Source organism: Primulina eburnea, chromosome 8 (assembly GCF_022965805.1).
Source record: "Primulina eburnea isolate SZY01 chromosome 8, ASM2296580v1, whole genome shotgun sequence".
Lineage (NCBI taxonomy): Eukaryota > Viridiplantae > Streptophyta > Magnoliopsida > Lamiales > Gesneriaceae > Primulina > Primulina eburnea.
Window position 1 is genome coordinate 45,055,155 of NC_133108.1, and position 15,293 is coordinate 45,070,447.

General features: G+C 33.5%; 2 protein-coding genes across 2 annotated transcripts; both read right to left on the bottom strand.

Annotated features, from left to right (window-relative positions):
- Nucleotides 1-8,108: 8,108 nt before the first annotated feature.
- Nucleotides 8,109-9,570, bottom strand: LOC140840279 (serine/threonine-protein kinase UCNL-like). Its single transcript, XM_073207564.1, has one exon. The coding sequence runs from the start codon at nt 9,389-9,391 to the stop codon at nt 8,186-8,188; it is 1,206 nt and encodes a 401-aa protein (XP_073063665.1). The 5' UTR covers nt 9,392-9,570; the 3' UTR covers nt 8,109-8,185.
- A 3,848-nt stretch (nt 9,571-13,418) lies between these two features.
- Nucleotides 13,419-14,057, bottom strand: LOC140838098 (zinc finger A20 and AN1 domain-containing stress-associated protein 1-like). Its single transcript, XM_073204183.1, has one exon. The coding sequence runs from the start codon at nt 13,945-13,947 to the stop codon at nt 13,555-13,557; it is 393 nt and encodes a 130-aa protein (XP_073060284.1). The 5' UTR covers nt 13,948-14,057; the 3' UTR covers nt 13,419-13,554.
- Nucleotides 14,058-15,293: the final 1,236 nt, after the last annotated feature.

The window sequence follows — 15,293 nt, forward strand, 5'->3', positions numbered from 1 at the left end:
TCCCACCCCAGTTAAATATTCTTCAGATCCACCCCACCTCGAATATGAAATGGGGCTGGATAGACCCGTGAGACCCGAATTTTTTTAAACTAAAAAAGTAATCTTTATTCTCACAAGACTGAATTATGAAACAGACATCCCTCTAAATACAACATTGTGGAAAATTAATTATTGTTTTCGACCACACTTAATAATAACAAACAAAGTATTTTCACGACAAAAAGAATAACATAAAAAAAGAGTTATTAGCTCTCCAAAAAAATCTTGATATCCCCAAAAATAAGTCATACCATAATTTAAACAGATCAATATAAAATCAGCGAGTAGGCAATATTTCAGACACATTCTTCGGGATTATTTTCCTCTTCATCGAGAATGTTGGGACAAGTTGGTAAACTACTTGAAAAATTAACAACAAAATTAATAGAGAAAGTACATTGAAAAAATAAAACTGTACTTTCAAATTGTAAAAAAAATATAATTTAATGAGAGAAAGTACAGTAAAAAAAAATTAAAATGAAAGTACAATAAAAAATAAAACTGTGATTTATTTACTTTTCACCTCACCCACAACCATCTTTGCGAGCACATCAATGCCTCTAAAGTCGTTGGATCAAGTCTACTAAGATGAGGACCAACCATTCTTCCAATATTGCTAAAAGCAGATTTAAATGCAACAGTTGACATATGAATAGTTACGATCGTTACGGTTGAGGTGAGCTACTAAAAAAATAAAAATTAATAAAACTACAACCCTGTAATATTTATATCCACATATATGGAACGGATATGTGACGGGTATTATAGGACCCATGACCTGTCCCATATCCGAAATGGTCTGAAAAATTGGACCCGAGATCGTCCCAACACCCATTTAGTATGTCCAAACCTACCACATACACACAAATCCATTGTGGGTCTAGGTAAAACTCGGATCTATTGACATCCCTACTTACTTTGATATAAAGATGAAGCCCTGTTATGGAATTATAGGATGGAGAATCGGCTTTTATCTTAATGGGTCCTAAATTGGGCTCAAAAATTTATACAAAAACAAACCAATAAAAATATAATGAATAGCTAGCCCATCACAATTTCATGATTTATTATTTTAAAATGGGCTATTATCCATCAAAATCATACACTACTTCATGTTAAACCATAGAACCTTATAATGTCATTGGTACTGTCTTAAGCACCGATTAGGTCTACTAATTTCATGTGATTGATAATAATATATATTTTCAATAATATCATAATAAAATCACATAAAATAACAAATATGATAAAGAGTAAATAAATATCAATTTTGTAAGTAATTTTTTAATTCTTATAATACAAATATATTATTTACAATCTGGAATGGATCGGAACTGCTTGTTATGCGAATGCGTTCACCTGTGACATAGAAAAAGGATCGATCGGCAGGGGCTGACCTATTATATATTGTTATAATAAATAAGTATATTTGGTTATGAAAGGGCTGTTGATCATAAACGCATATTAAATTAAAATATTGTGTGTTTCAGAAGTTAGTGTTGTGCTCGGGTGTTGTCAACACGAGCACATAACATACGGCAGAAATTAATTATTTAACACACAAGTATAACTTGAATAAATAGATACCGGATTTAATTACGCACTAGTACAAATACTTGTGCAAGACCTCATGACAAAAACTTATTATAAAAATATGTAATTGTTTACATCAAAATAATACAAATGAGAATAACAAAACCAAATTCCTTGACACTCCAAGGAATTAAATTGCATCAAAATAAACCAAAATATGCATAAACCGCAGTTGCTTAAAAACAATAGAATGACACTCTTCGATCAACACTTTACGTCAATATTGTTCTACACGTGTCTTCAACACCAATCGCAACACGACATAAACTTGAGTCGATCACTCACATTCTTCAGCGCGAATGTTATCTCCAACTTTGAACGTCGTGTACGTTCAAAAAAAAAAACAGCTGCGTAAAGATCATCTCCAAGTCTTCTCTTTTTCTCTCAATCCTCCATATATTTATATCTTCATATTTTGACATAATTATCTTTCCATAAGAACAAAATCTTACAAACGTGGAAACGAGAGTTTAATATGAATAAGACTATATTCAATTCTAAGATATTATATCTTAGAGATAAATACAAAAAATAAATCATAGTAGATAAATGCCAAGATTAGATTATGCCAACCAAGTCTAGGAATAAATCTTAGTCTAGAAATGCAAAATTCTTATTTTTTACTTTGAATAAAAGACAAAGATTAATTAAGAATGAAACATTCCTTTTAAGTTATTTATCTTATGTCATCATCGTTTGAGTTATATTGTCATGTTGATCAACTTATTGAAAATTTTAAAGAGCTAAGTCATTATATTCTGTTGTGTTTAGGAACTAATATAAATATAAATCAAACATAAAATCATATATATTTTAGAAGAAAAATAAGATTATTTAATTGTTATAGTGCATTTTAAATGTGAGATTAAATTTTTCCTCATCATATGAAATGATTGGTAACATATGTATGAGGCTGCAGGAGTTGATGTTAGGTCATAAACTCAAAAAAAAACATCATCTCAAAAGGCTGCTCGAATGAGTGATATACCTCATAGATTATTTATAAGAATTAATTTTAATAAATTTAATGAAAAGCAAGCAAGAGGTTGCCATGAAGCCAAAAAAAAAAAAAAGACAATAGCACGTCAGATGTTTTGCATCCAGCAAATGTGGGCCACTAGAAGAGTATACTTATTGAAACATTGATATTTAAATGATGATAATATATTTTTTGAATTTATAGCTATACATTGGAAAATACAAATTTTGAGAAATCAATTTGCGGCTATATTTTCTAATTTTTTTTAAAATTAATTTAATTAAATACAATTTTATTTTATGACATATTTTTTAATTACCCGATCGAGTTTATACGGTTTGAGATGGTTATGTTTTTATCGCAGAAAGGAGCCCCAAAAAAGAGACGAAGAAAAGAAAGAGCCTAAAACATGGCTCAAATCAATCAGACAAATGGCATGTCGAGCCCTCCTATACTGTTTCATTAGCACTTGCTTTTCCAAACAAAAATATTATGTTTGATTCATCACGTGCTTTGTTTTGAACCTTGCGAGTAAGTAGGTAAAGAGTCAAATTTTGATTAATATTATTTATGCTCACTACTTTGGGTACAATAATATGATATCGACCTAAATATAGAGAAAGTAGAACATATGTACGTTGTTGTCAATCGGACATGTACCGATTTATTTTGGATGATTTAAAATTCCAAGTAGTATAGTATAAATCATTGGATACGTTCCTATCACAATTACTCGAAGTCACGTGAAAATGTTCGATTTGGTACATTCTTATAATCAATCCCCTTTGTTCTTTTGAAGAATAATTAGCGTTACAAGTGCCTGAGTGGTCTCCATGTGTCTAAAGTTATATTTGAGCGGTAAAAGTAAACAAGCAAAGCTAGGCAACCTTTTGGCCAATTGGTTTTACCAAGCGGAAAATACTTGAAATATTCTATTAAAAAAGCTGATTAATTGAAAGTCTTTTTAACTTGCGTGAACTGAATAACTGAAATAAGAGGGATCGGTTCTTGCTCTTGTCACTTTAGTTATGGCGAGAATTGAACTGATCAAATCAATTTGAAAACAATAGTTAAACATTTAAGTACATAAGATATGTTTATGGAAGTTCGGAGACTTCAACTGCTTCTACGTCACCCCTTCTACCACATCGAGTAGGTTCCACTAGAAGACTTTGTTTTATACAACGTCTTGTACAAATCCACTCAGCTTAGGATTTACACTACTGCCTAATCGAACTCCTATCCTAGACTGAAGGCAACACCTTCCAGCCAACACTCGTTTAACGTCAATATGTTCAAGACTGCATACACAAATTTAACGTCTTTGTGCAAGACTCATTCAACTTATCAATAAGCTCTAATCTCTGTATATGTGAGTGATTGTGTGTAAGTGTGTGAGAACTGATATATGAATATAAAAAGAAAATGTTCTCACACACTGAGGGAATTTTGCTTCTAATCTAAGCTGATAACACGTTGAAGTGTTCTCTCAAATCTGGGCGGATTGCTTCTTGTAAACTGATATACGTTTAGCGTTCCCTTCTTCTTTTGTTATGATTTTCACACACTCTTTTTGTTGATGGTCATGATCTTGTATTTATATAAGTTTTGTGTCCGTACATCAAGACTCGCCAAATATGTTTGTTGCAGTTGAATATGTTCCTAGATGTTTGTGACTTGTCCTTTCTGACAGATGTTTGTGACTTGTCCTTTCTGACAGTCATTCTGGAACGTATTGACTTTAAGCTCTGCTGTAACGTTCATTATTGCCTTTTGACTGGACATTTGCTTCCTTAACGCGCATAGTTGGATTCCACTTAGATAAGCTTGTCATGTTATGCAAACCGGTTGGCTCCTAACTGATGTTCTGAACTGGTGTGGTGAAATCAGTTGGTTCGTCAGTTGAACTGATTTCACTGATTCAGTTGAACTAGTAAGTTGAGCTCTTCATCAGTTGAACTCTTCATCAGCTGGTCATGCTCCTGAAGTTCTTCTGCTGAACTACCTATCAGCTAGACAATTAGTTGAACTGGTTCAGTTTGTGCAGTCAGTTGATGCTTTCAGTTTGTGGTTTTATAGCTTCAGTTTAGGCTCGGTAGCTTTCTGCGCACTTAGGTAAATTTATTAGAAACAAAATAACAATTTTTTTTAACATCAAAATAAAGATTGCGAACATGAAATGTTCCAACAATGATTTTACTAAAATATGTGTTTAATTATTTTATTACATTATTATTGCATGAACATGTGTTTTATTTCACGGTTTATTAAAGTTTCATGCATTAGGGCTTTAAATTGTATTTCGCGCTCGAATGAGGAATGGAGACCGGGGATAACTAGGAAAAATATTTTTATTAAATAATTAATTTTAATTATTTGATATATGATGTAATTAAGTGAGATTTTCGAAGTTAGGCTTTGGTGGGGTATTTTTATTCGCAAGGTCATATTTTAAACCGATATGCAAATTTTAGCACGTCGGGGGACTTTTTGAGGGTTCGGCCAATATTTTCAAAAACATACTTAGACAAAATATTTTTCAGCAGTGGTTTTGGGCTCTTTGGGCCTACTTTAATTTATATTGGGCCTAAACTCCTTCAAATCCTTATTATTTTAATTATTGGACCCAATACACACCTATATTATGACTTAAACCCTACCCTAAAAACCCTAAACCTGCTCCTTAAGCTCTAGGCCGCCCTTCCCTCATTCAACAGCATCACTTTCACAAAAATACAGCAGCCTTCGAAAATCCTCTCAAGCTTTCAAAGAAACCTTTCATGTATCTTCACTGCACGTTCTATGCAAAAGTTTCGAGCTTATGTTCGCAAAGGCACGCCATAAATCCTTTTTTCTCATCCTTCACACTATTTTATGCTAATGTGTGTGTGTTTGCATGAGGAATGCAATAATCTTTTATGTTGAATCGTTTATGCATCGTTTTGTCATGAAACATGCACATTCTTTCATGTAACTCAGGTTTTGTTGCTATTTGTGTAAGGGGTTATCGAATTGTGATGTTAGGGGGCTGCTTATGTCGAGAGTGAAGGTGACAAGGTGCTGAATTCGAGATTGGTCTGTTTGGGTGAGGGCTGATCGAGTTGGGTTCGAGAGCCTAGGGTTTCCGTGGCTAGATTGGGAGATATGGTTGGTGCGGCCATGCATAGCCTAATTCCACCCTTGTACCAGACCCTAATGGGTATGTGACAGGGCTGGAAATGGGCCGTGAGCAGTTGGTCGTGAGGGTAAAGGTGTCGGGAATGGAGCAAGGCTAGGCGTGGCACTCCTTGGTAAGATCGAGCCTTGTGCGAGCTTGGGGCTGTATGTGTGGTTAGGGCTGGTCCAATATGTTGTCCACGCTCTAATCTTGGTCATAGGTGAAGTTGGTTCTATAATGACCCAAATCTTTATTTTTACTGAAGTACAAATTAAGAGATAATAAAGAGTTGTTAATTAAGTATTATTGAGGAATTAATAATTTTTGATCAAGCTGTTAGGGCTGGTCATGCAGGTTTGGATTATGGTTTAAGTTGGGAAAAGTTTGGTTGAGTTTCGGGTTAATTAGGGTTAAAACCGGGACTCCGGCCCAAGTTTTAAAACGAATTGTATAAGTTATGAAATGAGCTCGAGTTTACATCTATGAATCGATTATAAATATGTTTTGAGTGTTTTAAGAAGTTTGGTTGACTTCAGGTCAAAATTTTGTGGTCCAGGGGTAAAACGATCAATTAGGGTTTCTAGAGGTAAAATGATCATTTTGCAACTGAGTCGAGTTAGCAGTCCTGACAGCGGCCTAATCACAACTAGACATGTTTTAAATGTTAATGTTATCACGAACATTACTTTTTATGGAAATATTAAAAATACGCTGCATGTTTGATTTTAAGGAAATTTACGTATATGCATGATTTTTATAAGTGATAAATACGATGACATGTTTTTGGAGGAAGGGAGTTGGTTATGACTAATATTATGATACGATAATACGATGACATTTAAGGCCAATGCTCAATGGATGGGGTAATATTGTCGCTGATGTTCCCACCGCCGGGTACCGCAGTTATACGTAGATGGATCCATCGACTAATACGATGATATGAAATTCATAACTAATGAACGAAATTCAAATAAAGAAAATGAACACGTATCTTTTGATATGATGAGAGATGCTGTGGATATGTTATGTTTAAGTACATGCTTTTAAGATCATGAAATTTATTTTAAGTACAACACTTTTAAATGTTGCATGTTATGTACATGTATTTGTTAAAACGTTACATGTCATGTGTGTTGAGTTTTTAGACTCAGTAGATGTGAATGATGCAGGTGAGCATATTGATGAGGAGATCGGAGGCACCGAAAACTGAGTAGGCGGGGCTGGATGTGCGCACGCTAACTCGAGGACCATATTTTCCGTACATTATGTTTATGAGTTAGGAGTGAACATTGATATTTTCATACACTTTCGTTTTTACATGTCGATGATTTGTCATGATTTTTGCATGCTTCATAATTTAATTATTTTAAATAATCGTCTAGGGTTTGATGATGAGATATTCGTTTTACATGCAATATTCTTTTTGCAAGTGGTCGGATATTTTTATTTTAAAATGTGTGACAGATAAATTTTATTGAATACATGTGTTTGAATGAATTTTCGAAATGAACTTTTAAAAAGATTTCTAGCAGTATTTTAAATAATATACGTTATAATTCTTCACTTGAAAAAAGAATTGGACAGATGAGATCTTAAGGCCAGTTTGGCAATGTATTGAATATATGAGAAAAAATTAATTTCAGAACATCTCGTCCTGTAATTATACTGAGGCACGTTTTAAGGAGAAATAAAACAAAGTTGATGGGCATCATGATATATTATTATTTGATCAATCCTAAGCTAAAAGGGAAATGTATATTTTAATGAATCATGCCTAACAAAGGTACATACTATAATATCCATTTCCCGAAAATACCACAAGTTTATTTATTTTTTGCAAATGGCCAAAAAAATGTTTGAAATAATATGATATTTAATCATATGCAGGGGGATGCCAAAAGTTCCCCGCTTCTTCTGGTCTAACTTCCTCATCATCACTCTAACTCAAATTAAAGATTTTTCTTAGTCCGTTCTTTTATCTTAACTCACACCTAAAACGCACAAAATTGTGTTAATTTTTATGCACAATTAACGAATATGAGAAATATATAATATATGCTCTACGGAAATCATTAATTTGAAAATGTAGCGTTTTTATTAGGTTTGCCACCTCAACTAATTAAAATTTATGTGTATTCCTAATAATAAAAAAAAAGAATGAACCTCACCCTCGAGGACTCCACACAGAGCCGTTCCAAGCCCAAACGTACCGAAAAGTTGGTTGGAGCAATTCACCATAAAAAGGAAGACGAGACATTCCTAATAAAAAAACCATAAAACGCAGGACTTGTTGTTGTTCTCTTCAACACCGCTGCACTTTCCGAGTCTCGACATCTTAAATATTAAAGTCGAATTTCACGGACCACACTTTATTTATGTACATTAAATTGCTAAAGCTAATGAATCCTTTACACACGTTAAAACTCCGTTAGAGAAACGTTATGTCGGCACTCTTCCCGTGACGGCGACCATAACGGCGAAGGTGGAAGCTTCAATCTCTGGAAATATTCTCTGATGTCAATCCTACCGTCCGTCTCGTCCGTTGACGGGACGAACGGCGGACGTAGCACTTCCGTCAGCAAATCCCACCTCAATCCGTCAAAGAACTCGTGTTCTTTGATCTCGCACGTGCCGTGCAGGTAACCCAGTCGGCGTGTGGGATCCTTTTCCAGCAGCTTTCCAATCATGTCCGTTACAGCACTGGGTTTCCCGATGTACTCCGGCTCTGCTAACAGTATTTTGCTGAATGTCTCCTTACGATTCTTCCCCTTGAACGGGGTCTTCCCGTACAGCATTTCGTAGCAAAGGACACCAAGAGCCCACCAGTCTACGGAGAACTCATGGCCGTCACCTCGTATAACCTCCGGAGACACGTATTCCTCCGTGCCCACGAAGGAATTCGAACGCTCATTGGTCGGAAATTCAATGTGATTCCTCCTACTCAAGGGGGAAACGCGTGCATTTTTAGTTTTCTTCGAACCTTTCTTGTTGTGAAAGGGATGGTTTCCTCTTTTGGGAAGCACGAAGCGGGGGAACTTCCTCTTCTGCGGCGTCTGCTTCACCGGATTTACTTCCTCATAATCGGAGCTGAAACATCGATTCCCGGTCTTTCTGGGTATCAAGTCACGCGACAGGTCGAAGTCGGTGAGTGTAACGTGCCCCGACTGCTGTACGAGGATGTTTTCCGGTTTGAGGTCCCTGTACACAATCCCTCGCTCGTGAAGGTACTCGAGAGCGCAGATGATTTCAGCCAGGTAGAAACGAATGACGGCGGGGGAGAAAACGTGGTCGTTCTGGCGGTATCGGAGGACATTGAGGTCACCGCCGGGGCAGTAGGGGATGGCCCAGCAAATGAATTCTGGATTTTCGAAGGACCCGATCAGGTACGGCAGGAAGGGGTGAGGAACAGCGGCGGAGAGGCGGCGGAGCACGGATATTTCGTGGATGGCCCGACGGTCCGCATGGTGGGAAGAGGATTTCTCGACTACCTTGAGTGCGAAAGGGAGGTCCCGAGATTTGTCGTGGACGAGGAAAACTGTGCCTGTGGCACCCTTACCTAGTACTTTGATGGCTCGGAGGTTGTCCAGTTCGAGCTCCGGCGGCGTAGTTTTATTCTCTTCCATTTGTGTACGTTAGATTGGATTCGGAGAGAAGGAGGATTTTGAGGAAAGTATCGGGATTTGGAGAGACAGAATAGGTATATATAGAAACACCGTAGACGCAGAGGGCGGTGTATGGATGAGTTGTGGAGAGAGCTGTAAAAATGGAGCCGAGGCCATTGGTTTTTTGTCAGTATCTTCAATTTTAGCTGATATTATTTTAACATGTCAAAATCAGCAATTTCACGGTGAACAAAATAAAGCGAAGCACATATTCAAAAAATAAAAATAGAATAAAGTGAAGTAGTAAATAGAATATAGAATTTTTATTTAAGATTGTCACCAGAGTTCAATGTAATCAGTTATAGACCCTTTTCATATACTCATTTTAAATCAGATGAACCCAAATTATTCCAAAGTGAAAATAATAGTTGTTAGAACATATATTCTATATATAAAAGGAACACACGTGGTAGATGTTTTATGAAATTTTAGTACGTGTGACAAATTTAAAGGGAAATTTTTTTTTTAATAACCAAAAGCGGAAAAGAAATTAGTAACATGTGGTGTGTTGCCACCAACTAATAAAAATAAATATTAAGAATATTTATAAGTGGGCTGCACGAGACCCAAATAATTTCACATCTTCTTTAACTCGTAGGTTATCAAATAGCTAATTAATTAATTTTGGTGTGTATCTTTCTTTGGTGGCGCATTCCACATAATCGTATACAAGATTATGGCAGGCAATAATCATTTCAAAAGCTAGTGGCCGCACGATTACACTAATCATCTTATATATATATCAAAGTTATTTCATAATATTATTTTTACAAGTATAATAAAAATTAAATGTAGATGACTACTTATTCGAACATATGTCTAAACTTAAAATATAAAACTATATATATATATATATATATGAATATTTGTGTCTCAAATCTCAATGGTAATTTGTTTTGTGAGAATATTTATTATATACATATATATTTTAATCTGCAATTATATCTTTGAGACCCGAGCAAAAGATTCTATTTAGTATTTAATTACGGTAGCTTAGGAAATAGATTGTGAAGATTGGCTGATTGAGTTAGGTGATTTGTAATCATATTAGGTAGATCAAACGGCTAATAATTTTACCTGCTATACAATAATATAATAAAAAAAAATTAAATATTTTTTACTCTTGAGGGGTTGAAAATGCATTCCCTTATTCGCTACTCAAATTCATAGGTTGCTTCAAAAATGGTAGAGTAAAATTTAATAGTAATGTCACCTCCCTACTTTCTTATCCTATGATTAATCAAAACAAAAGGAAATGGTCAAATTGAAATATTTAATTTCAAATTCATTGATTTTACGAATCCGAATAACATTAATTTTACGGGCACGTAAAATATAAATTTATGTATGGTGCGATCATATAAAATATATATATTGTTGTCCTACGCTTCTATTTCCAAAATCATAGACTATATAGGTTTTGACGCATTAAAAGAATTCATTTTTAAATATATGTAGAAACTCAAATTATATAAATTCTATCAGACAAATAATCGCAGAATGAAATTCAGTGATTAATGCTAGAATCAAATATTACTCGCGCTTTCGCGACTTTCATTTTCACCCTTTAATGTGATCGAAAAGCCACATGCATCGACTACTTATAAATTACTATCAGTAAAGTCGGGAAATGGAATTTGGTAAACTTATTATTAATTACTTGTCCATATATATATAAGTGCGTGTAAAAATTATTCCTATACGTTAATTTTCTACTTCAAAAAAGCATTATAATTTGGACACATTAGAGTCCCTAATGAACATGATTAGCCCCACCCTAGTTTATTATCAATAAAATTAACTTTTCACAGCTTCAAAAATGTCTTGTTGTCTGCCATTATTGGGCAGGAAAATATACAAACAGCTTCTACCTAACTTTGGAGAATAAGCAAGAAACCCTAATTGGTTTTAATACAAGATGCATGGGTGACCACCAGGGAGTCGATAATTTTATTTACACGTCATTTTTTTAATATATTTTTTGCGATTTTGATATTGTCAAATTTTAGTTTTGTCACTATCTTTGATTTTATTTAATTCTTGCAATATTAGTCTTTTTCCGACGTAATGTTGATATGTCACTAACATGACATTTACGTATACAGTATTACATCAATATTATCGATTAGAAATGACTAAAGAAATTGTCAAAAAAAATGGATAGATACTTGACTAAAATCGACTGCATAAATGACCAAAATGAGATATATGTAAATATATAAGGCAAATATTGAAACTTTTCAGTTTTATTATTAATTCAAAATTGTAATTTAAATTGTGCTAAAAAATCTAATGGATTGTAAAATGATTAAAACTTGTATTGTTGAAGGAAAAAAAAAAACACATAAAAACTTCATAATTTATAATTCCACTACTGTCAAAGTTGGGAAACTGAGAACTTTTGGAGGAAAAAGGTTTCGTATACTTTGATGATGTCTGGTCGGCCATGATTATACCTTTGAAAAGCAGTTATAAGCTTAATATGTTATTTTGAGAACAAAGTAAGGTGGATTGGTTGAAAGCTACCTTCATTTTTGCTGGATTAGAGAATGCAGGTCGGTTACTATTAGTCAAAGAAAATATAGCAGGTTACACACACGCTTAATTTTGTGTTTTGTGATGAGGATTGAACAGCTTGTTCAATCAATCAACGATAATGGAAATTCTTAAATGAATATCTTTTTTGGCTTTACTTGAAATAACCAAAACCAATCAATGCCTGTTTCCAGGGATAATTGTTTATACGTAGAAAGAGACATTAATACGTTTATATATGATTATGAAAATTTGACATATTTAATTAATATTGTGTACATGCATGTATTGATCATATCATATCGCACACCACTCGCTCAACAATATTATCATATATATCTGAAATCAAACTACGAAAAACTAATGACGTCGATAAATCATATTTTTGGAATAATTGAACAAATTTAGATATCTCTGAAGGGAATGATGAATTCTTGGCCCCTGCGATCGTGCAAGCAGATGCTTTCTGTCACCCCATTGCTCAAAATAAAGAAAAGTTGCCTGCATTTCCACTATTGACATTAGGAGAATAATAAAGGCAGCGATTGTTTAATTTAAATTTAAATTATTATATGGCAAATAGAAACATATGTGGATGGGAATGGGAATGGGATGACACACTCCCCACCATAAGGCAAAATTGATTTCAAAAATCCAAACAAATCAGAATTCGTATATCATAAAAGTCGGTCTGGGCCTGACCATTAGCTGAAAAGGCCTACACCACTTAAAATCGATCCTATCCCGGTACTCCGCATTATTTATTCTTAATAATTCGTGTAAAAAGGAATATTGCAACAGACTGTCCTATTGTTAAGATTCTTATTCAATTCATAGCATAAAAAAAATACAACCTTAGACTATTTATTGATCTTCTTCGTTGTGAGTATCTGAATACCCATTTAATACTGTTGGTTTATTTAGAAATCATTATTTCATATAGAGCCTCTAAGCTAAGCAATAGTAGCACCATACAAACGCAACTTTCGCATCTAAAACATACTTTTTCTACCAACGAAAATAAAGTAAATGCTAAAATAACAATTAATAATTTTTTTTTAAAAAAATTGTCATATTTTTAACGGGAAAATTACAGTTGAATTATATTTAGTTTTAATAATGAAATTTATTTTCATATAATAATTTGTATTTTTTTTTTCTCAAAATCACTAAATACATCGAATATATATAATTTATCCGACCATGATTCTTTTTGATTTGTCATACGTAAGAGAATAAAGCTCATAATACTTGTATTAAAATTTATCTAATAAATAAATAAACCGAAATCTAATATTTCTCAATAAAAGAATTATTTTTTTTATTTCTTTTATTTTAATTACAAATATTTGTATGTTTAACATAAATTTTATTCTTCTAATATATACCTTTCATAAATACGTAATATCAAATAAATTATATTCGATTAATTTAATAATTTGATTAAAAAAATATAAATTCGAATAATGAAAACTAAATAAAAACTTATTTTTAACCAATAACAAGATTATCTTACAAAACAAAATTATAAATTTTCATTTCAACCGTAATTAGTTCATCAAGATCCTAGATGATATGATCTTCTTCACTCAAATTCTGACGATTTTCGCTGCTTTGACGACGGGATTCTCCCTCGCGATCGCCTCCCGACCATCCGCTTTGTAATCGTAGCAGCAATCGTGCCGATCTGAGTATCTATGCTCCCAGCAGAACACTTCCCCGCACCTGCACCGGAAGCCCATCAACCCCAACCGCTTCCTGCAATCCGACCCGGAGCAGCGAGAAACCTCCCTCGCTCTCTTCAGCACCCGTTTCTCCACTGGGTCAGGCGACCCCGCGGAGCTGGTTCTCGATGCACCCGCGCTTGACCTGGCGGCCGAGAGCTGTGGCTGAGGCGTGGGAAGGGTCTGCGGTGGTGTACATATGGGTAAGTTTTCGGGTACCTTGAGCTCGGTTTCTTCTTTTTCTCTCTTCTGCGCCATGATTGGTAGTTGCCTTGCGAAGCGATGGGGATGGGAAAAGAGAGAAATGAACAGGGATGGGTTGGAAATGTGGAATCTTAGGGATATAATTATGATTTTTAAATAATTGTGGGTCCGTTGTTTAATTTATAATTTAGCTTTTTGTGTCGATCATTTCAATTTTCATCTGTATAATGTAAATTTACATGAATTGATAACATTTTTTTATTACATATTACTTTGTTTTATAAAATATTGGGACTACCTTTTCTCTTCGGGAAGCCGAATAAAAAGATAAAGGGCGCCCAGCCCATTTGTTTTGTGCGTTTACAATACAAATCTCTTTTAGCTAGGGTTTTCTTGAAACAGTCGATTGCGTCGGAATATATATTTATATTAAAACTATTAAACATAAAATTTTAATCAATCAATTAAAGAAAACTATTAATTTTGGGGATAAATATTTATGATATAGTGGCAGCTGGTAGAAAGCTGACCTGACCTGAAAATATATCAAACAATATCTATATTTTAACTGTAGTACAAAATGAAATTAATTTACACACAGCAATGATAGTTTGGTGGGTAAATAATTTACTATATGTCATAAAATTAATCAAAGTGGAACCAACAACCTATCATTAATAATTTAGAAATATAAAAAATATATTATGTTTTGTTTATTTATGGTATCAATTTTTATTTTTATTCAATTTTCTTTGTTATAGTTGCATATGCCTTACTAAGTGTCACGTTAATATTTAGATAAAAAAAAATTTAAAATTGAAAGATACATTACTAAAAATTGAATTAGACAATATATGAAATCAAAATCACCACAAAAATTACAATTTTCCGGTACTACTTTGATGATGCAAGGAATATAACCAATCGATAGTTATACCACAATCAGTTGTTCTCAAAATAAATCAATAATTATTATTTTTAATAACTTATATTAATGATCAAAACAATTTTATTACCGCTATGATAACTTTGCAGTTTATTATTATTATTTTAACAAACTACAGCAGTTTAATTTTTTAACAAACATTTTTTAATATATTTTTCAAAATATAAAGTTGTATTAATTTCTTCATCTTCGATAAGTAAAAAGCTAGAAACAAAAACACCATATATATCCGACTTGCAAACTATAAAATATATAATATAGTTTTGAGTTTGAATCCTCTACTGGCTCACAATCCAAGGGTGGATGCCCAGATCCAAATCAGATATCTTTATACGTACCGTTTTAGAAATATTTTCGCATGAACCATAATTTTACTTCATAAAGAAAGAAAAACAAAATTCATTAGTACGTGCGCTATCGTACTTTTGATCCCCACAAAACAAAATTATCAAAA

Coding starts and splice junctions, on each gene's coding strand:
- LOC140840279 (XM_073207564.1), bottom strand. CDS start 9,391: ATGGAAGAGAATAAAACTACGCCGCCGGAGCTCGAACTGGACAACCTC.
- LOC140838098 (XM_073204183.1), bottom strand. CDS start 13,947: ATGGCGCAGAAGAGAGAAAAAGAAGAAACCGAGCTCAAGGTACCCGAA.